The 26,186-nt window shown below is 42.4% G+C and overlaps 1 protein-coding gene across 2 annotated transcripts in view; it reads left to right on the forward strand.

Annotated features, from left to right (window-relative positions):
• Positions 1–26,186, forward strand: part of nedd4a (NEDD4 E3 ubiquitin protein ligase a) — a 137,423-nt gene that overhangs the window by 15,128 nt on the left and 96,109 nt on the right. For both annotated transcript variants that reach the window (XM_085968760.1, XM_085968761.1), the window contains exons 3-5: positions 4,567–4,645; positions 8,064–8,102; positions 25,395–25,448. In XM_085968760.1, the coding sequence (XP_085824886.1) occupies positions 4,567–4,645; positions 8,064–8,102; positions 25,395–25,448 (172 nt within the window). The remainder of the gene's footprint in view (positions 1–4,566; positions 4,646–8,063; positions 8,103–25,394; positions 25,449–26,186) is intronic.

Genomic DNA, 26,186 nt, shown 5'->3' on the forward strand with positions numbered 1-26,186 from the left:
AACTTGCATCGTGCTGCTGAGTCTTACATTAAACAAGCCGAAAACCCCATTTGTATATTTTACGTGCCGATAAGTGATGATTTGGAACTTGAGCACAAAAATCTAGGCTGACACTCCAGTGCCGTGCTGAGGGGGTGCTACACTGTCTTGAGGCGCCGTCTTTCGGATGAGGGCCCCGTCTGCTCTCTCGGGTGGACATAAAAGATCCCGTGGCACTATTTCAAAGAGGAGCAGGGGAGTTATCCCCGGTGTCCTGGGCCAATATTTATCCCTCAGTCGACATAACAGAAATAGATTACCTGGTCATTAGCTCATAACTGTTTGTGGGAGCTTGCTGTACGCAAATTGGCTGCTGCATTTCCTACATTACAGCGGTGATTACACTTCAAAAGTACTTCATTGGCTGTAAAGTGCTTGGGAACATCCTGAGGTCGTGAAAGGCGCTATAGAAATGCAAGTTTTTAAAAATCAGCTCCATCTCTCTTATTTTACTTTAAATGGAAGGGTCTGACAGTCAGTCACTGGATGTATTTTTAACAATGATTTGTGTAATTGCTTGGACTTGCTAAGCTTGCACCAAGCTGAAATATTCTTGTGTTCAACGTCAACATAAAATGTCTTCTGTAATGTAGCACCAATGTATTGTGACAATGCTGCTGCAAAATCCATGTATTGTCTGCAAATCCATTAGCAAGATATTCTTTTATATGCAGTAATAAAGCCCGAGATAATTCATGTACACTGTATGGCGTTGTGATGTATTCATGTTATAAAATAGTTTTCTGTACTATCTACTCAACTGCCTCCGCAGTATCCAAGGTATTTCCGTTTCATTAAGCTGCCTTCAGGTGCATAGAGCTTTATAGCATATTGTAAAAGACTTTTTATATTTCACACTGAGCAAGGGTCCAGGCTTAAGTGCTACTGAATGATGTCTGTGCTGGAGCTCCAACTGCTCTCTGATATCCAGCACTTTTGCTTTCCTCTGGGGATTTTTCTTGTTTTAAGCCCTTCATGCAGGCTGCATTTGTGATTTTTTTTTTTTTTGTTGCTTCCAGCTCCATTCTCCATTACGTTTGCAACTTGGTAACTGCAGAACCGAGACCGCGCAGGGAGTACCCATCAAACTTTTAAGTGCTATTTTCCTCCATCAAAATCTTATTTCCTTTTGCAACACAGTGCAATTAGATTCTTCTTCTTAGGCAGTCCCTCGGAACCGAGGATGACTTGCTTCCACATTAGAAGAGTTCTCGGGTGACTGAGTCCAATGCGGGACCTGCAGACTCTGTCACAGATGGGCAGACGGTGGTTGAAGGGGCAGCTGGGTGGGGTGCTTGGGTTGACGTGCGCTCCTTCCGCTGCTTGTGCTTGGCTTCCACTTGCTCCCGGCGAAGAGACTCGGTGTTCGGCGCTTTCCCGGATGCTTCTCCACCTTGTGCGGTCTTGGGCCAGGGATTCCCAGGTGTCGGTGGGGATGTTGCACTTTTTCAAGGAGGCGTTGGGGGTGTCCTTGAAGCGTTTCCTCTGTACCACCGATGCTGCCTCCGCAAGATCCTGCAAATCTGTTGGCAGGATAGGTGCACCAATGTCAGTGTTCTCACTCAGGCCAACATCCCCGGCATCGATGCTTTGACCGCGCTCGATCAGCTCCGATGAACGGGCCACATCGTCTGCAATTAGATTGCATCCAGGGTGACTTGAGAAGTGCAGATTTACTTTCACCACAATAGTTTTAAAGCCATTGTCAATTATGACCAAATTAGTTCTGCGGCCAGATGAATCATTAAGTATAACGGCCCGATCGGCGACGAAGCAAAGGTGTTCACCGCTGGCCCCAAAGTGAGCATCGCGCAAAGATCGCGTGATCTCTGTGACTAGTAGTTCGGCTTTTCCCCACGTGTAATTGAAAGCAGTGCAAGTTAATGGGGATTCCTAGCAAAGAGCTGCTGTGATGTCAACAGCTGTCTAACCAGCCAATCAAAATACAGAATTCTCACAGCCAGCGAGCCAGGAAGTGGGTAAGCTCCTTTTGATTCTAACTTTTTTTAAATGTTAGCGCGAGCGAAACAAAGATCGGAGTTCACACATTGGGGGGAAAAGGCAAACCTGCAATAAAGATGAACAAACTTTCTTAAAACAATTTCTTTTTTTATAAAAATGGATAAATTTGACATTGCACAAAATTTAAATTGTTTTTTCAGGGCTGCAGCCTTTGTTTAGCAGTCAGTAGGCTGTTTAAAACCCCGCTTACACCGAATCCAAAAGGGTCTCACTTTTAATGGGGTATTTAATGGTGTAATTACTGCCGAAGAGCCGAAGTTTTCGTCTGTGATTTGAGAGATTACGTCGATTTTGGTGGGGTGGGGGGCTGGGGGATGGCGGGGCACAGCGCATACTGTGGAGGAGCAGTGAAAGATAGACCGCACCTTCAGTATTTCCACATTAGGCTGCACGTGCGCTAAATCCTGAAGTTGTGGTCAGTTTCTAAGACGAATTGCCAGTCATCGGGACCACAAATTCTGGGCTGTTAAATATATCGGGATGTAAGTGGAGTTTGATGTGTCCTGCAGATGGCGCTATGTATTTGCTTTCAACATTCATCCCAGACTTGGAATTCAATATGTTTTGATACTTCAATAGTTCTGCTTACAGTGATGAGGATTATACCACAAGTTTCTAGTTCACTTCCCTTGTTTTTCTGCCAGGTGAACAATATGTGTCACTGTATGAATTGGTCGTGTCAAAATTCTCATCCTTGTTTTCAAATCCCTCCATGGCCTCGCCCCTTCCTATCCCTGTAATCTCCTTCAGCCCCACAACGCCCCCCCCCCCCCCCCAAACATATCTGCGCTCCTCTAATTCTGCCCTCTTGAGGATCCCTGATTATAATCGCTCAATCATTGGTGGCCGTGCCTTCTGTTGCCTCGGCCCTAAGCTCTAGAATTCCCTGCCTAAACCTCTCCGCCTCACTACACACCTCTCCTCCTTTAAAACGCTCCTTAAAACCTACCTCTTTGACCAAGCTTTTGGTCACCTGCCCTAATTTATCCTTGTGTGGCTCGGTGTCAAATATTTTTTTGTCTTAAAATACTCCTGTGAAGCGCCTTGGGACATTTTACTAAGTTAAAGGCACTATATAAATACCAGTTGTTGTTGTTAGTGTACAAGAAACTCCAGAGATGTTAGTTGCATTCAGCTGAACTAACTATAATAAATTAATCGCAGTAGTGGCCTGTATGTCATGGGGAGCCTTCTGTTCACTAATTTTATGCTGCTGTCCGAGATACGGGAGGAACGTGGGTTCAAACCAGGGCAGGTGTGGCGAGCTAGAGTTGGGATGTGATTTACACTATTTATTTAATATCACACTATACCATTCCCACTGAAACCTTTGTGAATGTAGCTCCTCGTTGAGTTGGGCATGTTGTGGGTTGCACACTGTTCTACCCCCTCCTGGGAGTGGCGATCTAATCCAGGCCAACCCGATGCAATGCAAGTCTCCTCTTGCTGCAATGGTCCGACTTGCACTGGAGCTTGGCGTGCCTTGATTCTGTTCCAAATGGATGGGGACCCACAATGCTAAACTGCCCGACAAAATCTTGCTTGGCTCAGTACAAATCTTCTCGGAGAGAAATTATCAAATTGGCTGGTATGTCGTGGAAAACTTCATACTGGTGTGGCAGAAGTTGTTCTTCAATTAGGGGCGAATTTAAGACATGTGGAACAGAGTAGAGGGAGCTCTATTCTGTATATGAACTTTCTGTACTTGGATGTGGAGGTGCCTGATGCTGAAAGTGAGACATTACAGGACTGATGTCATTTACCTTGAGCACAGTAAAGTCACTAGAATATAGAAACAGTATAAGTATAGTAAGTGTCCGTGTTTCCCGTGGTGCTGTTACACAAGATTTAGATCTGGATGAATATCAGCAGAAGTTGGGATCTTCATTTACATCTTCCACTCCGTGTTAATCTACTAGAGCATTAGTCTGGCTCCAAATTATTGTGTAGTCTGTTCAATCGAATGCAAGAGAGATCTTTGCTAAGTCACTAGAGAACAGGTTTTTTAAGGGGTATAATTTTATGAAGTAAAAACACTTCTATTTTATGCTGTAAATCAAACAAATCACTTTTAATTGGATCTTTATGGAACTAGATTTATATGCGAAATTGGGACTTGGTAAAACATTGCTTATAATTAGGAATGGTCAGGAATTTGCTTATCAGATTCATTTACATGATTAAAGTGTGTACAGTGCGATGGAGAACAGCATAAGCGAGTTTCTTATCTACAGCATTTATCCCAGCATGTGCTGCCACTAATGGTGAAGGAATAATCCTTTATTTATTTGGGCAAGCATGAGTTTTGGGAAAAGAATGTCCCCAACATAGAAATGTCCTTATCTGTACAAAACATCCAACAGGATGTGTTCTAAAAACATTACAGAGATGACATTATAGTATCTGGCGAAAACCTATTACTGTGCTTATCTAGAGCATCAACATTTGTGTGATCTGCCAGTGTAGCAGGAGAGATTTTCACTTTTTTTCCCTCTTTTTCCATAGTGACCCATACGCTAAAGTGTCTGTGTACGATCCACTACACGGAGAGCTCACCAGTGTTCAAACCAAAACCATCAAGAAGGTGGGCAAGATATTACGCAGGATGTTTCTTTTTATTTCAGGATTTCCATCACAATATAAAAATGATGAATTACTGTAAAAGGTTAATTATTGGACACATCCCCACCAAACTGCAATTGTAACATCATAGTATGTGGTTGACTGAAGTAAAAAAAAAATATAGTACACCTAACATTACCAACGTCTACAGTGCAGCTAATAGCATCACTGGAGGACTGCACGAAGGAATATCTTTGGAATCCTCTGCCCCAGAGGGCTGTGGATGCTTTGTCGTTGAGTACATTCAAGACGGAGATCGATAGATTTTTGGACTCTAGGGGAATCAAGAGATATGGGAATAGGGCGGGAAAGTGGAGTTGAAGTCGAAGATCAGCCATGATCTTATTGAATGGCGGAGCAGGCTCGAGAGTTCCGTATGGCCGACTCCTCCTATTTCTTGTGTTCTTAGAGGATCCGATACTAAAAGACTAGGCTCACTTGTCCATGTTCCTGGCCCAAGTGAATTGTATGAGTAGCAAGTCCTTCCACACAGATAACCTGCAGCCCTATTTCCAGAAACCGAAGGACTAAAGTATAATCGAAGAAATAGTTTGAAGAACTTAAAAATAAAGTTACTGACATAATCATTTGGCTAAAGAACCCAAAGTAGTGAGGTTGAACCCTGGAAAGTATCAAGGACATTGCCAGAACCTTCCTCAAACCCCAACTCCCCAGAAGTCATCTGGGGGGGTGCAAGTCATATCGGGGGTGTCATAAATCGTGCCATTCATGTAGAAATGACTTATGAAATATACTGGGCGGCCTGCTGGTGGCGCTGTCCAGGGAGAGTATAAATACTCGGTCACGGGCCCAGCTTGCTCAGGGACATTTTGTAAACAGGAACTAGTGAAGGATAACTTGTTTAATACTCTGACGCAGGGAGGGGGAAATTGGCCAGCGTTCCTACCAGCGATCACTATCCAGTGATTTCTGTCTGGAACTCTGCATGTGTGGATATCAAGCGAGGGCAGGATCTCCCTGGCGTCGAATAGGTAGCTGATGCACCTAATCTAAGCTGAAGATATGAAGCATGGTCACTTAGGCAAAATATTGGAGGGTTACTAGTGCCCGTGGAATCAAATTAAGGAGTTAAAAACTTTCAGAAAAGGGAGAGAGAAAAAATGGAATTGCATTAGTGCAATTATACTACCACCGCCCCACAACTATGGTACAAATTCTATAACTATGTAAGTGTTTTGTATCTGGCGCACATCCCAAGAGTGCTGATTTAGGCAACTTGTACAACACCTAATCAAAAAAAAAACCTCAGCCATTTATGTCACACTCTCTCTCAAATCAATTCCCAAATGAAGGGGTGGGGGGAAAATGCAGAATGTTAAATTAAAGTTAAAACCCCTTTCAGTAGCACTTTTGTTCTCTGCCCACCAAACTATACCCGTTTAAAAAAATTAAAAATTTTTTTTTAACAAATATAGGAAAGGTAAACTTGCTTCAAAGAACTTTTTGCCTCCCATCCACAAACATCACTGGGCCTCTGAAGATCCTTGGGTTCGGGTACAACTACCCTCTGCATATTCACCCATCCCCATCTTGCCAGCTTACTATTCTTGTTTGAAGCTCGATGTAAAGCTCGATATAAATGAACAAAATGTACATGTGCAGGAGTCCATCCATGTAAGCGACTACAATTCCCAGGAGTTACTGCACAAAGGAATATGTGGCTTAATTGCTTGCTGGAACGTTAAGGACATGGATTTGTTGAGACCAGCCGCCAGCCCGTTATTTCCTAAAAATAGTAATGTTGTCATCCTTCATTAGCTAAAGTTTACAAGAAGGCATCACTTTCAGTTTGCAAGCAAAATTGAGGACATTTTACCAAAACCGATTTGATCTCTGACAATTGGTACATTTTTGTGCAGTTTCATTTTTCTTTTATTATATATACTGCGCGATCTGGAAAAATCTCTGAACTTACCTGAGTGCTCCCGGGGCGCCTACACTTCCGATCCTGGGCCTCTCCAAACTCCAAGTGCGCAGGGCCCACGTATCCCAGGAGGTGCATGCGGTTCGCAAGCGTCCCTGGGATCACGTGGGCCAGGCCAGCCAATTGAAGAAAAGAATCTCACTTCGTCTACTTGACAGGTAGACCTGTCAAATATATGAATGGAGATCAATGAAAAAACATAGTAAAACTTTAAATACATTATAAAAAAAGCCATCACCTTTTTAAAATTTATTGAAATTACAATAAATTAAATATTTTAAACAAAAATTTAATTTTTTGAAAAAATAATTTGTTTTTTACGGGGCTAAAAATAAGCTTAGCTTTTTAAAAAAAAAAAGTATTTTTAAATGATAAGACTGACATCTTGTAAATTTTTTAAAAACTTTTTTTCAATTCTTATCCTGGTAAAAGCAGGCCTTACACCTGCTTTTACCAGGCGTAAGATGTCTAAGGGTTTTCAGCAGGCGGAGGTTCTCCAGGAAGCGGAACTCTTTCCCCCCCGCCCTGCAGAGGCCCTTCTCCAGGGCAGGCGTCCGATCTGTCAGGAGCATTCTTGGCAGATCGGAAATGCCGGTTTTCAGCGCATGCGCAGTGCATACCTGAAACCGGCATTTCCGATGTCCCTACGGGTGGGTACGCACCCGTGGGGATCGGAATATCCGGGCCAATATCTCTCTTGCATCCATGTGCACTTAGTCAGTTTTTCCCCATTAAATGTTCCTGTGTCCACATTTACAATGAGGGGTCACAGTCTCAGGATACGGGGTAGGACATTTAGGACTGAGATGAGGAGAAATTTCTTCACTCAGGGTGGTGAACCCATGGAATTCTCTGCCACAGAAGGCTGTGGAGGCCAAGTCACTGAATATATTGAAGAAGGAGATAGATAGATATATTTCTAGACACAAAAGGCGTCAAGGGGTATGGGGAGAGAGCAGGAATATGGTATTGAGATAGAGGATCAGCCATGATATTGAATGGCGGAGCAGGCTCGAAGGGCCGAATGGCCTACTCCTGCTCCTATTTTTCTATGTTTCTATGATAACTGCCTATGGAAACATGTCATGGTACAAGCTCACTCTTCCTTCGTAGTAACATCTCACTTTTGCACCTCCCAGCTTGGCCGAGAAACTCCTGTGCTTCAACCAACCCTACGTCTCTGCTTTCCAAATGACAAATGATTTTGCTATTTAATATAAAATGGAAGTATTACGTAAAAATAAAGACTAAATGGGGACTAAATGATTATATATATCCTTTCACCAGAATGGACATTGATGACCTTGAGTATGATGTTTGCCAGGAATGTAAACAAACTATTTTGTTAATGTATTATTTAGGAATGGTGGAATTTGTTATTTAAAATGAAACTCCAATTCACATAGTAAAATGCGGCTCTGTTTTCTTCTTTCAGACCTTGGATCCAAAGTGGAATGAAGAATTTTTCTTCAGAGTGAGTATACTTCATTTGCTTCACTTTTGTAATTCAAAAGATATTTAAAGAAAAGCTTCCAATGGGCATGTTCTATCTGCTGTACATTGAGCAGAAGAAAGATCATTGTACGTAAGACAACCTTTATCCTTCAGTTAGGCCAGGTGTACGCACCAACCTGGTCAAAGGTTACAATCCTTGCTCAACACCAGTTCTAGCAGACCCACCATGAAGTCGTTCATGCTTATTTTTGCAATACCATATGTGCCATGTGCTTAAATGATAATGGCAGAAATCAAAAAGCATCAGATCACCTAACACAAACTTTATAACTTAGAGTATGTTGAGCCAAAATTCGCTGGAATCTGGAACTGTACCCATGGATTGGAGGGTAGCTAATGTTACCCCACTATTCAAAAAGGGTGGTCGAGAGAAAGTGGGGAATTACAGACCGGTAAGCCTGACATCGGTAGTGGGGAAAATGCTAGAATCTATTATAAAAGATGTAATAGCAGAGCACTTGGAAAACAGTGACAGGATCGGACAAAGTCAGCATGGATTTACAAAAGGTAAATCGTGCTTGACTAATCTACTGGAATTTTTTGAGGATGTAACTGGGAAAATAGATAAGGGAGAACCAGTGGATGTGGTGTATTTGGACTTTCAAAAGGCTTTCGATAAGGTCCCGCATAAGAGATTAGCGTGTAAAGTTAAGGCACGTGGGATTGGGGGCAAGGTATTGACTTGGATAGAGAACTGGTTGGCGGACAGAAAGCAGAGAGTAGGAATTAACAGGTCTTTTTCCGAGTGGCAGGCAGTGACTAGTGGGGTACCGCAGGGATCGGTCCTTGGACCCCAGCTATTCACAATATACATTAGTGATCTAGATAAGGGAACTAGATGTAATATCTCAAGTTTGCAGACGACACAAAGCTGGGTGGGCGTGTTTGCTGCGAGGAGGATACCAAGAAACTCCAGGATGATTTGGACAGGTTGGGTGATTGGGCAGAAGCGTGGCAGATGCAATATAACGTGGATAAATGCGAGGTTATCCACTTTGGTGTCAAAAACAGAAAGGCAGACTATTATCTGAATGGCAATAGATTGGGAGAAGGGGAAGTGCAACGAGACCTGGGTGTCCTTGTGCACCAGCCGCTGAAGGTAAGCATGCAGGTGCAGCAGGCGGTGAAGAAGGCAAATGGTATGTTGGCCTTCATAGCGAAAGGGTTTGAGTACAGGAGCAAGGATGTCCTGCTGCAGTTGTACAGGGCCTTGGTGAGACCACACCTTGAGTACTGTGTGCAGCTTTGATCGCCTTATCTGAGGAAGGATGTTCTTGCCATGGAAGGAGTTCAGCGAAGATTCACAAGGCTGATCCCTGGGATGGCAGGAATGACGTATGAGGAGAGATTGGGTCGATTGGGCTTATACTCGCTGGAGTTTAGAAGAATGAGAGGGGATCTCATCGAAACTTATAAAATTTTGACAGGTCTGGATAAATTAGATGCAAGTAGAATGTTCCCGATGGTCGGAGAGTCCAGAACCAGGGGTCATAGTCTAAGGATAAGTGGTAAGCCATTTAGGACAGAGATGAGGAAGAATTTCTTCACCCAGAGAGTGGTGAACCTGTGGAATTCTCTACCACAGAGGGCGGTTGAGGCCAAGTCTTTAAATATATTCAAGAAGGAGTTAGATATTTTTCTTAGAGCTAAAGGGATCAAGGGATATGGGGAGAAAGCAGGTGCGGGGTACTGAGTTTGGATGATCAGCCATGATCTCATTGAATAGTGGAGCAGGCTCGAGGGGCCGAATGGCCTACTCCTGCTCCTATCTTCTATGTTTCTATGAACCAGATTGTTTACATTGGTTTCCACAAACTAGTTGTCTAAAGTTTGGTTGCCGTTTCAGATACTGCAAATCTCCTCAGTCCCACACTGAGGACTGGCTGGATACCTGCTTCTGTCGAGCTGCATCTCAACGATGGGCTCCCAGGAGCAAAGCGGTCCAGAGATTTCCATGCTGTTTAGCATCATTTTTAGTCCTCAGTCTGAACTGTGAGTATTTGGAATTTATTTAATAACAAACATTGAATTTATTAACTTCAAATGCTTCCTGATTGGAATTGAGGAGAGGAAAGGTAACCTTGTCGCATGGAAACCTGTGGCACTGCTCACTGTCGGGAGCCCCTAGTTGAGGTGGTTGGTCAGTGGAGAAGGGCGAAGGCCTGAGGTGCCGTTGATGCCCCCTTAATATTGATGGAAACAGCACTGTTGGAGGCAGTCCTGTAATATAAATTACCTGATGTTCTTGCCACAGGAGGCAATAAATCCCTCAAGGAACCAGGGTTTCACACCCAGTCTCCAACTGAAGTATAAACAGCTTGCAGTGGCAGCATTTGACATCAGGGCCAGCACTTTTGGCCTGACCATGAACCGACCCCTTTGCCTGCCTGTACAGTACAGCAATGTCGTTTCCCCATTTCTGACTTGTGTGGACCTTTCGCTGGCCAGACCAACAAAATGACATCGCACTAACTGCACGTGCACCGGAGCATTAATCAGAGCAACTTTGTGTTTAGTGTCGTTACCTAACCTGCCCTTCAGTATCAATGAAACAGACTGGACACCAGCATTACCATTTAGAAGTGGTCCAGTAATATTGAAATCTATTTACTTTACAGTGTTGGCTAGATAGTAAACATAGTGACGCTGTTGCCTTTGGAAGCATCAAGACTCTCCTTGAGAGGAGATTTTTGGCAGGTGTGACTGAGCACTGGTGGGTGCTGTTTTGGGATTTTAGCATTGCTGGGTGTTCTGGACCTTCCCTTGCCCAGGCATTGGGAAGGACTGTGGTTTGACTGGCAGCGTTTCAGGATTTGGCTAGAACAGGCTCTCTCGAGTTGTGAATGCAATTTCATCTTTTGGCCATGGACCATCCCCAGTGAAGATCCTTCAAACCCATCTGCATCAACTAAAATGTTTAAAATTGGCACAGGTGAGCTTGTGTCAGTTGAAGGACTGGTCACTCTTTTGGCAAACTCGTGGACAACTGTGTAATTTGCGCATGTGTTTAATCAGCACTTGTGCATAATTTCTTTCACACAAACGGTAAGCTTTAGGAACACAGCATTTTCTAAGCCAGATCATTCTTGGAGCTGCTTAACTCCATTACAGTGCTGATCTGGGTAACAACCATGAGACTGAAGCGAACTTCTGCCAGTGGCTGCAGCGAAGGATCGACAGGGCTGTAGTTGGCCCATGGACCATATAATGAGTACCTCCTGAGGGGAGAGGGGTTAAATCTGTATCATCGTATCTGTTCCTTCCAGTGCTATCTGAAGAAAGGAAAAGCAGGGGTGATTACTAAAATTACATCTGAGGAAACTAGAAGTGCCCGAGCTTTCTTGGGTAGAAGGAAGTTGTACAGGTCTATACATAACCAGATGGGAAGCTAAGCTGTTCAGATAAAACATGCAAGCAATAACTGGGAATTATATTTAAAGGCATTTGGAGTGGGAAGGAGTTAATAAATGTGAACAGAACATAAGGAAATAATGTTCAGAAAATATTGAAAATTTAGTGGAATTCAATACAGGCGTGGTGTTGAAGTGGTCACTGTAGATTCACAAGCCTAAAGGACTTCATAAAGGGTAACTGAATCAGTGGGTTATTTAGTGGATTTTCACAAGGCATTCGATAATGTTCTGCGCGTGGGGCTTTTAAAGGGCAGGGCTCGTGAAATTAACAGCAAGGGGGATTGAAAAGGGACTGGTATAGTGAAGCAGATAATGAATATACAGTTCTGTCTGTAGGAGTAGTTATGAGTGGAGTGCTGCTTGCATCCATTGTAGCTTATTTGCACTATTTATAAACGGCCTGACAGAGGGTACATCTGTCTGTCTATTATAAATTTTGATGATGGCACTGGATGCTGCAAACCTTGGACACTGGTACTCAAAAGAAATCTTGATCAATTAAGTGTAGAGTTGCAAAATTCTGGGAATTTTTAAAAGAGGAAACTTTCCATGGGAATTTTCGGGAATTTATGGGAATTTTGAGTTTTTTTGCACACTGATGGTTTTTGTCTCTGACCCTTATATTATCTTTGTCGTCAAAATAGACATACTGTTCCATACAAATAAAAACGGGCTTTCAAAACTTTATTTAGGTTATAATTTTGAACTTTATTGAACCCCCACAAAAAAGACCCATCTAAAATAAAATAAAAAGAGCGTCAGCTTATTTAGCCTGTAATTTGTCCTTATTTTGTCCCTTTGAGTCTTCTACTCATGAGTCTTCTGAGTCTTCTACTCATCATTGCTCCTCCTGATTCTCTGGCTCTGACGTGTCCATTTCCTCCTCTGTGTCAGTGTCTAGCTGTGTGGTGGACACTTCTGTATCTGGCTCAATAAGTTGTAGGTTCGCCCAGATAGCCACCAGTTTCTCCACTCTCTTGTTAGTCAGCCTGTTGCGCACCTTTGTATGCGTATTCCCAAAAAGTGACCAGTTTCGTTCAGAGGCCGCTGATGAAGGTGGGATTTGGAGTATCACCGATGCAATAGGTGACAGGGCCTCAGATGCACAAAGTCCCTTCCACCAGGTATGTGCACTGATATGCTTGCATGATTCCCATATCCCATCCCCATTCCAAAGACCTTGCTTGGTAGAGAACTTTGCCAGACTTCTCAGAACTTTGCCCACATCCAGATTGAGATGGTGTGAGAGGGTAGAAATCACACTGTAAGCGCTGTTGATCTGTTCTCCAGAAAGTATTGGTCGTCCAGCATGTATGCTGCAGCATGAATCGGCTTGACACAAAATTCTTGATGCGTCTGTATGAATTGAACAATTGCTTTCTCCTCTGCTTTGAGCAGCAGGGATGTGGGTAGGGCAATGCTGATTTGTTCTTTTAAATCAGTAAAAAGCCTGAGAACATCTGACAAGACAGCGTCACCTCCTTCAATCTGAGCAATTGCAGATGCTACTGGTGAGAGTAGTTTAAGGCTGCTAACCACTCTCTCCCAAAACACATCATCCAGCAGTATTTTCTTGATGGTGGTTTCCATATCCCCAGACTGGGATATTGCCATTTCTTGCAGCGACTCCTTACCCTCCAGAAGGCTGTTGTACATTATGACAACACCACCCCATCTAGTGTTGTTGGGCAGCTTCAGTGTGGTGTTCTTGTTCTTTGTCATTTGCTTGGAGTTGTAGGTTGCTGCAACGACCTGTTTTCCCCTGACATACTTAACAACTTGCTTGGCTCTCTTGTACAGTGCTTCCATGGTTCTCAAACCCATGATGTCCTTGAGGAGCAGGTTAAGCCCATGAGCTGCGCACCCAATAGACGTAATGAGGGTAGGCCTCCTCCACTTGAGCCCAAGCAGCCTTCATATTCGCAGCATTGTCAGTAACTACTGCAAAGACCTTTTGTGATCCAAGATCGTTGATGACCGCTTTCAGCTCATCAGCAATGTATGTGCCTGTGTGTCTGTTGTCCTTCATGCCTGTGCTCTTGAAGAACACTGGGAGAGGAGTGGAGACGATGTAGTTTATGATGCCCTCCCCTCGTACATTTGACCACCCATCTGAGATAACTGCAGCACAGTCTGCCATCGCTATTGTTTCTTTGAGCTTTCCTTGGACTTTGTTATACTCAGCCTCCAGCAAATAAGTAGACAAAGCATGTCTGGTGGGAGGACAGTATGCAGGGCGAATAACATTGAAAAATCTCTTCCAGTACACATTGGCTGTGAGCATGAGGGGTGAGCCTGTTGCATATACAGCTCGAGCAAGGCACTCATCTGCATTCTTCTGGCTATGGTTATCCATTGTATCAAAGCACCTTCCAAGTGGATCTTAAAAAAACTATAGCAGTCTTACAGATGCCTGCAGGCCAATCACAATTCGATATGCAAATATTACAAATAGAGGGAGCTAATCGCTCATCCACTCATCCAACCAATCAGGACACATTTGTTTACAGTCACACACAAAACTTGTAATTGTTAAAACAAGCCAAGTAAGAAGATAAACATATATTGATTAAGAAATTCCTTAATAATTAAGATTCCATCTCTGTTAGTAATTTTAAGAGAGGACCTGTGGGGGGGGGAAAAAAGAAGAAAGAAATACAAAAAAAACAACATTATGCTAGCATGTGCTTTTTTGGGCAAAATTCCCAAGCTAAACTTCCCGTGGAAAATTTCCAGAAATTTACCGGAAACTTTCCACCCCTTTGCAACCCTAATTAAGTGAACAGACTAAGGAATAGTAGATGGACTTCAATGTGGATATATGTGAAGGATTGCAAATTGGAACAAAACATTTGAAACTGGTGTATAATGAAGGTTATCTGTTGGCAAATGTGGAGAGGTTTTAGATATTATTGGCCATTCATTGAAAGTATCCAGTAATTGAAAGTATCCAGTAATGAGAAGCTGTTATTAATGGGGTATTTGATTTATGTTATCAAGAAAGCAGCATTTGGAATGCTGTGCATAATCTTCAAACTCTCCCTTCAGAAGGACATGTACCTTTGATGAAAGGTTACATTTGGTTTTGGCCTTGGCATTGTACATTTCCACTGCATTGATGTCCTGTTATGAAACAAATAGCTGAAGCGGGAGTGGATGGATGGATGTGAGTGGCTCTGTGAAACTTGCTTTCTGGAAATGCATTCACATTCTGATTGCGAAAGCAGGGCTAAAACTAAAATACCCCAGATCTGACATAGTGCTGCTCTTGACAATGGGAGCAAAAATCTGTCCACGGTAATGGGTTGGAGCTGATCTAACAATCTACCGGAGAGTAGCCCAATGCCCCTGAATTCATTGAATGTCACAACACTCAGTGCCTCTTTTATCCTTAATTAATTGCACAAATGTGTCTCCTTGGCTGTACAGACAATGAGCCATTTGATTCCATACTAACCTGTGTGTATCTGATAATCCAGGGCACAGTGACTTCACTCAGATCTCTGGGCACTGGCATTGTCTCGTGCATGCACACAAATCTGGTGCAGAAAAAATTAAAAGGGCAGGTGAATGAAAGAAAAAAAAATTGCACCGTTCACGACCTCTGGAAGTCCCAAAACACTTCACAACCAATGAAATGTTTTTATTAAATAGTGCAGTCGCTGTTGCAAAGTAGGGAAACATGATACTAAGTGAATGGAGCCAAGTGGGTAGATTTTTCAGAGACTGCAAAGACACGAAGGGCTGGTTGACCTCCTGTGCTATAAACTGTAATGATTCTACGGACTAGGTTTTCAGACACTTACCGCCAGTGTTAGCCCATTCATTTTAATTGGTTGCTAACAATGTTACGATCGGAAAACCTCGAACTATCTATTCAACGTTTGAGCATTTTGGTATATAACAAAAGAATGTGCAATATTATTGGATCTCATGAAGTTAGCATTGATATCTCATGATATTGTTTGAAGTAAGACGTACAAAATTTAATGGGGCCTATTTCGTTTTAGTGAATCTCCCATACCCTTTAAAATTCACTGCCAAATATTTTCTAAACTGTAAAAAGTAATTTGATCTAATTTCTTTCACAATGATGCTCTCTTGTTTTTCATCATCGTCACATACTATTCAGCTTGCCAAGTGGACGGTAAGGGAGCATCACAGGGGATCTGTTCCTTTTAATGTTTTACATTTGTTGTGAAAATCCAATTGAGCATTATAACTTTGAGCTCCTCGCATCGATTATTTTCTTGTACATCGGCCAGCAGCCTGTGACTGCTAACCAAGTTGTTTGATTATCTGCAAACTCCGGTGACCTGTTTCTGTGCTGGGGAAAGTGATGATTTTTTGTTTTAAAAAAAAAAAAGAGGTTCCTGCATTCCTGACTCAAACCTCCAGCTCCATCAGGACTTGGACTTGATTCCTGCCAGCTGGCTCTGTACCCCCGACATTGTATAAATGTCCATACATCCAGTCCTGCGTTGATAGCACTGACCCCCTCGTGGACCCAACCACCATCAGATACCCCCTCAGTGAAAATTTGTGTGACTCCAAACCTTGACCTCCTGCGCCAGGCTTGTTCCTTCATCTGACAGATGCAATTATTGATTGTAAGAGTGTCCCGATGCTCCACAACCTCAATGTGCAGATGTTTCTTTGTTCAAGTCAGATAGAAAGCTCACCAGATGGCAAGGTAAGCTGATTTCTAGAACAGATGATGATGAAGGCCTTCCAACTGGCCCATGGGGGAGAAAAGGGTGTTTTCAGAAACCACTCTTCACATCAAGCTGATGGAGTAGCAATAGAGATACTGATTGTAGCAGGTTTGGAGTATTTGTACTCACAGCTATCTTGACTGAGTGCACAGATCTGAAACGGATTGTCAAGGTTCTGGTATCTCTCCTGCCCAGCTAGTCTCAATGAATGTCTTTTGGATGTATCTTACTCATTTTTTTTTATTGATCATCCTTGTCAAAATCTTGATAGTGGTGTGACAATAGAATTCAACATTTCTTCCCAGAGGTTTTCTTTGTTCCACCTCCAGATGAGAAGTGATCTTGGAACTGGGAGATATGGTCTGGCCCAGCCACACTGGAAAGACTGGGCTGGATTTTGTGAATGGAGGCGGGACTGCTGCTTGTCGTGTCAATGTCCCGCCTCTACCCTCACCTGACCATTCAGAGGGATTTTCCCCTGATTGAGCTTGTTAAGCCCGCCCTGCAGGCTCAGCAGTCTAATTAGGGAACAAGTCACTGACAGATCATGTCAACGTCAGACGTGCTATCTGTCAAGACTTCTTGAAAGAAGAAATGACAACATTTGACAGCTCTGTGAAGCTGTCAAACACTGATATTCTCTGTAGTTTGATGAGTCTTTGTGGTGAGGACTCATCAAACATTGAAAATTAGTAAATTTAAGATGTCTGATGGATCGGAGGGTCCATCAGCCATTACCTGAATTGACAAGGTGGATGTCCGCTCTCCTGATCCACCGCGGCTAAAGGCTATAGAAGGAAAAAAGGTAAGTGAACACTTTTTTAAACTAATCACTCACCTTGCATACTTACCACTCCACACTCGCACCCATCACTCACCTCTACACCTTACTTCCAGGTGCCTCCGACCACTGCAGACCTCCTCCAACCTGGCGGGGTTCTCCGAGGTCGGGAAGCCTTCACCTGTGAAGGTAAAATGGCACCAATCCTTTTTTCTGCCTGTTAACTACCTGTTAACAGGCAGTTAAAAGGATTAAAAGCCTTTCCCGCCTCCAGGAGACGGGACCCGAAGCTGCACATCTTCCCGCCTCCTGGTAAGTGGGCACACAGGCGGGATGGGGGACGGGTTTGCCACCCGCCCCCAATTTCTCTGATTTTACGGGCAGTCCCGCCTCCTCGGGGGCTTGGAAAATCCAGCCCTATAGATCACTTGATGTATTTGGGAGAATGACTTTCCATCCATGATTGTAGGTTCCTCAGTGGTTCTGTATTCAGCTGAAGTCACCACTATAGGTTAATCTCCTGTTGCTTTCTGGCGGTTTTGACCATTTTTCCATGAATAGGATTTGGATATGACTATGGTATTTATTTTAAATTAAAGGGAGTGCACCAAGTTTAGAAATCTTCTTTCAGCATGCAGACACTGGGGCAAAGAAGGGATTGATATGTTAACGAGACAGACATTGAAGATGTTTGGGGTCAATTGGTGAGTTGTTATCTCAGCTAAGGTGATCCCAGCAAAACTTTGCATCTTATGAGGTTGAAATATCTCTTCCTGTTAGACGTTGCAAAAAGCAAGTTTTGAAAGGAGAGGGTGTGGGGGCATTGGTAGCAGGTTTGATTGGAAGCTCTTCTGGCAAACCCTCAGGCAGGGACTGGGAGTACAAACCAAGCAAACAACCTCCTATGAAACAGGAAACAAGAGATAGAAGACCCACATGGTGGAAGTCATTAGGTGAGGTCAGCTGAGAGAGAGGGAAGTAAGACCAGGCATTTTACCTTATGAGAGCCTTCCTCACCCAGAATATATGATCCAATGTTGAGACTGACTAAAAACAAATGTATTTATTCTTTTTATTATTTAAAGGGAGCTAATTGAAGTAAGAGAATTTGTTAGAAGTCTTGCTCTGTATGTTCACTTGCTTGCTGCGTTTTTTTAAAAAAAAGCAGAGTAACAATTTATATCTGGCCTCACCTCACTGAAGTGTTAATCAGTCTGCTTATTGAAGTGCATGTGCAAAGAACACATCTAGTTCAGATCACAAGGGGCTCCTGTTAGATCCGTGTATTTTGATGTTGTGTGTCCTTCAATAACTAGACACAAGACTGCAGGGAACAATCAACAGGTATTTAATGGATGAGGGTTACTCTAAAACTAAACGTACAGATCCCAACTCAGGGTTTATATACAGGTGTGGTCACTGCCGGTACTACAGTATAGAGGAGCTGTAAAAAGTAGTTCTCCCCTTAAAGGTACATACACTGCACTCCTACTGTTACACCCTTGGAATATACCATTGTATATCTAGATATTGGGCAGTGTGGGTGATTACCTGAACATAAGATGTGGGGTCCACTTACAGGAGTGACCAGCGCCATTGAAGCAAGAGAGCAACTTCGGCAGACCCAAGATTTGCACTGGCACCGTTTTGCTACGACCTCGTTTTCTTCCTCCTCCATAAAAGGAATCCATGTGTGTTTTTTGAAATGAGAATGGATCTATGCCAAATTAATTGAACAGGCTTTGTTTATCTGTCGTTGTTTCAGACTCTGTCACCAAGGCTGATCTAGCCTTTCAAAGGCCTGATGCATCAATATGACCCTGTTAAAGTCTGGGTCTGAATCTCAGGCCACCCCATTCTCCGGGAATATACTCTAGCAAGCATGCAATGGAGGTAGTGCAGCATCTTTTTTTAAAACCACTTGTAGGCTTCCTAGGCAGCTTTTGCCAGCAGCTGATATGGCAGAATGTGCTGACAAGCTAACTCCGTTGTATCTCTCCATGCTCATCTTTTGCTTTTCCTTGTTCCTTTTTTTCCACTTTCATTTTGCTAGCTGAGTTTGTATTTTCCCTTCCTGGTTATTCACTTGTGCATTCATGTTTTTCTCTACTGGCCCAGATTCTCTACTGAATAAGGTCTCTCCTATTTCCCTTGTTTTGTACCTGCCTCCTGCTTGCTTCAAACACATCCTGACCTCTCCATTTCAAAGGTGGGCAATTGCTCAAAAAATGACCATTTGTCAAAACTATTTTAACTTGCATGTGTGGTGTCAAAAAAAACCACAAGAGGCCAACTTGTAAGTACTATATCCTCTTTATTGTATTTGTTTTCGGGAAGAGCTGAGATTTGTTGCATAGTTTTCCTACATTACAATGGTGAATACAGTTCAAAAGTACTTCATTGGCTGTAAAGCACTTTGGGACATGCTGAGGTTGTCAAAGGCGCTATATAAATGCAACTTTTCTTCCTTTACTATCGATGATGGACATTGCTGAGACTTGACTTGGTTCTTGTAAGTGTCTAGAATATATATTCGGAGTTCTGTCCAGAAACAGTGGTTGGCCTCTGCACTAATATTGTAACTGGATAAATAGCATGCGGGGAAAGAAGGTGTTGAACAACTAATTAGTTGAATTTTAGTCGGCTTTGTAAAGGAGCTGCAGCTGGTTTTCTGGAAAGGACATTTTATTGGGTATAATATATGTTTGAACTAATGAGAAACACATCAGATAAACAGAAGGAAAATGTGAAGTGGGCAAAGAATTCAAGGTCAAAGGAAATTCTATAGTTAATTCACTGAAGAGATCATGTCAGATAAAGTTAGAGTGCTGATAAATGTCAGCCACTCACCATTTAGGACCTGGCTCCATCATTTTATTACAAGCATGCAGACCCACGAATGCTGCTGACCTGAAGTTATGAAGTTTAAAACCATCCACAATAATTGCAGATTGGAGTGTGCCCGGGACAAGTTTTTGATGCGTTTTTCCGATAGAGAAGTTAAGTAGAAAATCTTTATTAAAATATCAGTGTGCTGAAAAGATGGATGTGTCCTCATATTATTCTGAAGGGTAGAGACTTGTTAGAGTGTTTGTGCTGAGATGTGTTGATGTCTTCGCAGCGGATGATGTGTTGCTCTTCCACAGATTCTCCATTGAATGGCAGAAGGGTAGAAAATGCCTCACTAGGCTTGGTTTAAATGAAGTATTTACAGATTTGTTTTCTGTTTAATTATTTTTGAATGATATCTTTATATTTACTCCCACTTTTTGCCTCCTTTTATACTTGAAAAATTGCATCTGTTTTTGTTGATTTGGCAAAAGTGTTTAAAATTCTGAAGGGATGGACAGGGTTGATGGAAATAAATTGTTTTCAGTGATCTAGAACAAAGGGGATACAGATAAATATAAAAGATTTAGGACAAAGAATAGGAGACTTTCTTTTTACACCATGCTCTTCTAAGGTTGGAGCATAGGCATATTATTGGGCAAGTGTGGAGGATGCTGTACTCTGCATCTGGTTGTGTATCTGACCCGGGAGTGCATGATGCTGACTTTGGTGGCTGAAGTGGGAGGAGCCCATTCTTCACCTTCACGAGCATAACATTTAGAAATAAATAGAAGGCGTTACAAAATTCTCAACTACTACCCTTTCTTTTTGTCTCGGCTTTTGATTCCCAGCAGTTTTTAACCTCTGGGTACATGGGATTGTTTTAAAACTCTGATTCGTGGGGTTAAAGCCTCTCGTTTCGACAGGTTCCCTTATGTGGATACCCTAACTAGCTGCCCTTCTGTTTTTCTGAAGCATGCAAGCTAAACTTTCCATAGTATGAATTTGAACCAGTGGAAACTCTGGGCTAGAAAAATTCCACCAGACTGGAATGATATGGGCTGGCACGATGTATAATAGCAACTTGCACAGCAGGTCAAAGCAGATGGATATTGAATTTAATATGGTGCATGTTTTCAGCTCAGTGACCTGGTTAGGCCACTTTGTACTTTATTTGGAGATAAATTAGACAGTGAAAATTGAGTTGAGAGAAATCACTTGTAAGTATACTTGTAAGTGTTTAATAGAGCGAGATTTGTGTGAAGTACTGCAATGTGGGCTACACTGTTGCAATCATTTTCAGTAATAGTGCAGAAAACTAAGATTCTGGCAGAGCTGAAATAAAGTCCTAATAAGTAAACAGCATCACACACTAAGATTGAATTTATGGCACATGTATAGATTTATTGTGTATTTCATATACTATTAAATGTTCTGCTTCACGATTTAAAATTATTCCGCTGCCAAGATGGTCCCAAAGTCTCGCAAGTGCTGAGAGGAAGGAATTCTCTGACCTAGCATGTTCCAAAAAGGCTCTGTGGTATGTTCGTTTATAAAGGGCTGCAGTTAATGTTTAGAAACCTTGTATTCTTAATTCTAGTTGAAGGGCCAGTGTGAAAGAGGAAGATGTATTCAAAATAAAGTGCCCCACAAGAAATCACAACTTACAAGTAAAACAGTAGATCGCTTTGCTCGAGATTGGGGAATAAATTAAGTGACTCGTGGAAATCCCTAACTAGAAAATGCCATAACCTGAAACAATGAGGCCATTTTATTTTTATATATTTTGCAGGCCAGAAGTTTTATAACATGCCATGAGGAATTCGGGAAAGCTTGTTTTCGTTACGTTAGTAAAACCCAGCGCGTTTCATTTTGTGCACTTCTGAAGCAACTTTTGATCTGAGTTTTTTCAGAATAGTAGCATGTTTTTCATTTTTATTTTATATGAACATTAAAGCATTGATAGTTATCAATGTAAGATTTTGTACTTGCTGTTGAGAAGCTATCAGTTTGATCTTTACAAATTCTAGCTTCTGTGCACAGTCAGCATATATTCTGTTTTAACCAAAACATTTTGTCTTGTGAATAAATTATGTCTAAAACCTTAACTCATCATTTTGATTTTTTTTAAATTATTTTAAACTGTTTTCTGTGCTTCCAGTTTAGTGATGACTGAGTAGTGTAGGCAGCACAAAACACCAATAGGAATTAGAACTTCTTCCAGGCACGGCTGCCCAGTGCCTGGTTCTACGACCTACCCCAATGCACTGCCCTATGGGCAGACTGAGCTCTTCTATTTGTAGAGTTGGGCGCGGGGTGGGGGGGCGTGGAGTGGGAAGAGAGGTTGGGGGAAATGCTTCGCACAAAATTGGAAAGGAAGGCGAGGATCCGGAAGGGAAACCATCTGGCCACTGGCCCCACCCCCAGCAGTAGTGATGTATTTACTGCGATCAACGGTCGACAATGTCTCCCATGGATTTCTGAAGACTCTGGCCTCATGTTAGACATTTGACCAAAGTTCCATCTTTTGCCTTCGAGGCCCTCCCACAGGATTCAGGAGCGTCAGTTTTCTGGGCTAGTTAAGGTGTGCGTGCCCCTTCCAAGAAACTTTTCACCTTCACTGGCCAAGAAAAGTTTGATTTGTTAGACACTAGAGAAGGGGCTCCTGGGGGGTCCCGTGGGGGAGTCGAGGTTCTACTCTCGCTACTTCACATTCTGAGATTGGGAGAATTCTGACCCATACTGGATTTGAAGTCAGTTGTGAGTTAAACATGCAAGATGGTTACATCACTGCAGAAAATTTGAGCAGTGTGTCAGAGGGGTGCATACAGAGGAATTTGAGCGCCTTCCACAGAGAGTGCTCGAAACGCAGAGTCCTTCACCAATAGCAGGTTCTCCCATTTGACCTTGCATCAGAATCCAGGGCAGCAGTCTGCAGTGACTACCTTTCTTAGACTGTGACACCTACATGCCTACCCTTAATTAGATCATTGGTTCATCAGAGCTCACTCCCAACTCACGGCAGGACAGCATTCCAGCAGATCTTGAACCTGATTGTGAGACTGGACTCTCTCAAATTGAAAGTCCTTTCTACAGTGTATGAGACTTTCCACATGCTTGCCTGTTACGAATGTGCATGGGAAACCTAACTATTCTGCCATGCATTATTTCTTTTTCCAGTCTTCACCCCCTTGCTTGTCTACTCTCCTGATGGTAATTACTCTTCATGGAGTAGGGTTCCATGAGTGTCAGCTGCCTTACTGTAACTGCCCAGTGGCCATTCTTCATATGTGAACCTAGATGACGAGTGTCAACAGTCTGTTTGAATATGGGAAAGCATTGCAGCCAAGCCCAGTCCTATTCTCACTCGATTCCATTCATGTACACGTTGCCACAGGAGACACTGGTCGGAGCCATGCTGCAGCTTTGGCTGAGATCAGTTAACACAGCACGGATTGGGGATTGAACGTGGGACCATTTGGTCTGTAAGGCTTAGTATTACATTGGTGTCATTGCCCATTGGGCCATCAGTGGAGTGCCTATACACCTTCTAAAGGACATCATCAACTGCTTGTATACTGTGAAACCTCTGCCGATGACGCCAACTCCCGACCTGCAATCCCAATGTACAATTGTCAAATTTGCCAAAACCAGTTGCTAAGAAGAGCTGGTTTTAAAAGTGAGGGTGTGCGTGGCTGCTGGCTTTACTGTGGAGCTGCGGACACCTGAATGAACCCCACTTGTCGGTAGCTGATGGCCCTTAACCCAATGTGAAAGTAGCTTTAAACTCCTCTGATGACCCTCCAATAGTTGCAGCTGCACCAAAATAATGAACCAGAAAACAAATATTTTAAAGCTTTCATTTCAGTTTACTCAAATTTCACAAAATAAATGTGTAGAACTTGCTTGAGCTAAACAGAAGTTGATCTCCACAATCCTATACAATTACTCTGTGAATTATAGCACTTCAAAAAAAAAAAAAAAAAAAATTTTTTTTTGATTAATTTAAAAATCTAAAATCCTTATTTTGCAATTTGCATGTGTTGGAATGCAAAGGAGTTGATTCTAACTTGAAAAGCATATTCAGAGAGCAGTTTACTGGATCCGAGTAGGAGTAACAAGGCATCCTCCAATGGTAAATAATCTATGTACAGATTGATTCTTAATGAGTTACAAATCTCTACCAACCATGAGAATGCAGAACAAGACACTAGCAGGTCCAGGTTAAGGCACTAAATAAAATAGACAAGTGAGCAGAACGGCAGATGAATTTAATGTAAACTAGTGCGCGTGGGAAAATAAAAATGGGCTACATAAGTAATTAATGAATGTTGAAGTAGCTAAAGGTGAAATTGAAAGAACTATTGGTGGACAGAGCACTCAACATATCCGATCTGTGAAAGAGCAATCTGCAAATCAAATAGAGCATTGAACTATTTGGCAGAACAATAGACTGAGAAGCAGCTCAAGCTGAAACTGTCCAGTGTGATAGTCGGGCAAACTGAGAGTGTAGTGTCCAATTCTGGCGAATGAACTCGAAAGGACATGTTGAAGCCATGCAAGGAAGAGCCATAAGACTGATCCTTGGTGTCAGAGGACTGAGTTATGAGAGAAGGCTGGGTTTTTATACACTTATTAAAGGTACAGAAAGAAGAAATCCAGCGCACTGCCTAAAATTAAAACATGACGATTGGAAAAGATTAGTGATGATCAGGAAGTTCCTCACCCAAAGTGATTAACATGTAGAACGGATTTGAGGTACGATAATGGAAGCAAAAACCGTGGAGTAATTAGAAACATTTGGAAACTATAATGGAGACAGTAGATTCTTTTTGGATGAGCTGAAATAGTCCATATGGCCTCCGTCATTGCATCAATTTTGTGATTCAGATCTTGGTCAGAAGGTTTTCATGCTGGCCGCAGGAGAAGTTGGGCAAGATTCAGCAAAATAATGGGTAGGAAAAGGAGTCTAGCTGGAGTTTCTATTTTGAAAACAAAACGAAGTTTGGAGATTGGGCCTTGGATTGAAAATTGAAACTGACAGATTGAGAGAGACTTTGTTAGGCTACCGATGGCCACTAGGAATGTATTTCAACTCTTATGTTTGATATTCAAGGAGTAATTTTATACAATTCTTGTAATCTACTGTCTTGCAGGAAAATCATGTCATGAGTTCCAATGTATTAGTTTGTTCTGATTGGGGTCAATTGTTCTTTAACTTGGTGCTGTGGTTGCCGTGCTTCAGATTGAGGAGTTAGTAAAACGCCTCACATTAATTCAACTCGTCTCACCTGCTTTCTGAGGAATAGATAAAGCAACTTTAGGAGAGTTAATCGTTGTGTTCAAAGAATTATGTTGGCTTGACTTGCAAGGTAAAATAGAGAACTTGTAGGGCGTGCATTTTAGTTCTGTTAAATTACAACTTGGGTAGACATGGGGGGGGGGGGTGGGGGGAGGGAAAGGCCCGTGTCCTTTCTAATGAGCGTGTTTTTATATTTTTTGTCTTTTGCTAGGTTCAGCCAAGGCAGCATCGGATTCTCTTTGAAGTGTTTGATGAAAACCGTTTGGTGAGTACTGTGTTTCAAGGATGACCCCATATCAGCTTGGAATAATTGTTCTGGAGTAAAATAAATGTTACCATATAATGAAAGTGTCGCCATGTGTAATGTGGATAAATCCAGCTCATTTTCAATTGCAGCTTCTCCGTACAAAGGAGGGATGTCATTGTTTCACCTTTGCATGGCATGTTCAGAATAAGATGAAATTATAGGTGTCTCAGGTTCTGTAGTTATACTATGTAGGGTTTGACTCAAATATCAAACCTGTGTAAAATTCTGCATATCATGCTTGCTCCAAGCATAAACCATAATGGTACTTGGTTTAAAAAAATTGCAATGATACAAATCTTATTTCACATCATAGCAGAGTATGGCTTGGTATAGACATTTGTTTCTCAGTAAGCAATTGAAAGCGACCATTTGATGAAAAGGGCCAGCTATATTCCGGTGTTTTGTGTGAGCCTGTGCTGTTTATCTTCTCTGGCAGAGATTGTGCTGAAGACCTGCACCCACGCCATTGGCAGTCTGTAGCTGGGTGCTAAGTGGGGGCGCAGAATTGGACCTGATGACTTGCCCTTGGGGTTTTCTTCAATTTTCTGTGAGGAAGTGTCGAGCTTCCACTTCACACTTCCTCACCATGGGAAGATGCTTTAAGAAATCCACAAGTGTGACATTGCCATGCGTTGCCCTGTTTGGCAACATACTGAATTTGCAATGCGCTGTCATCATTTCTGTTTTATAATGTAA

This window comes from Somniosus microcephalus, chromosome 27 (assembly GCF_052327205.1).
Source record: "Somniosus microcephalus isolate GS21.2 chromosome 27, FLI_Smic_1.0, whole genome shotgun sequence".
NCBI classification, from domain to species: domain Eukaryota; kingdom Metazoa; phylum Chordata; class Chondrichthyes; order Squaliformes; family Somniosidae; genus Somniosus; species Somniosus microcephalus.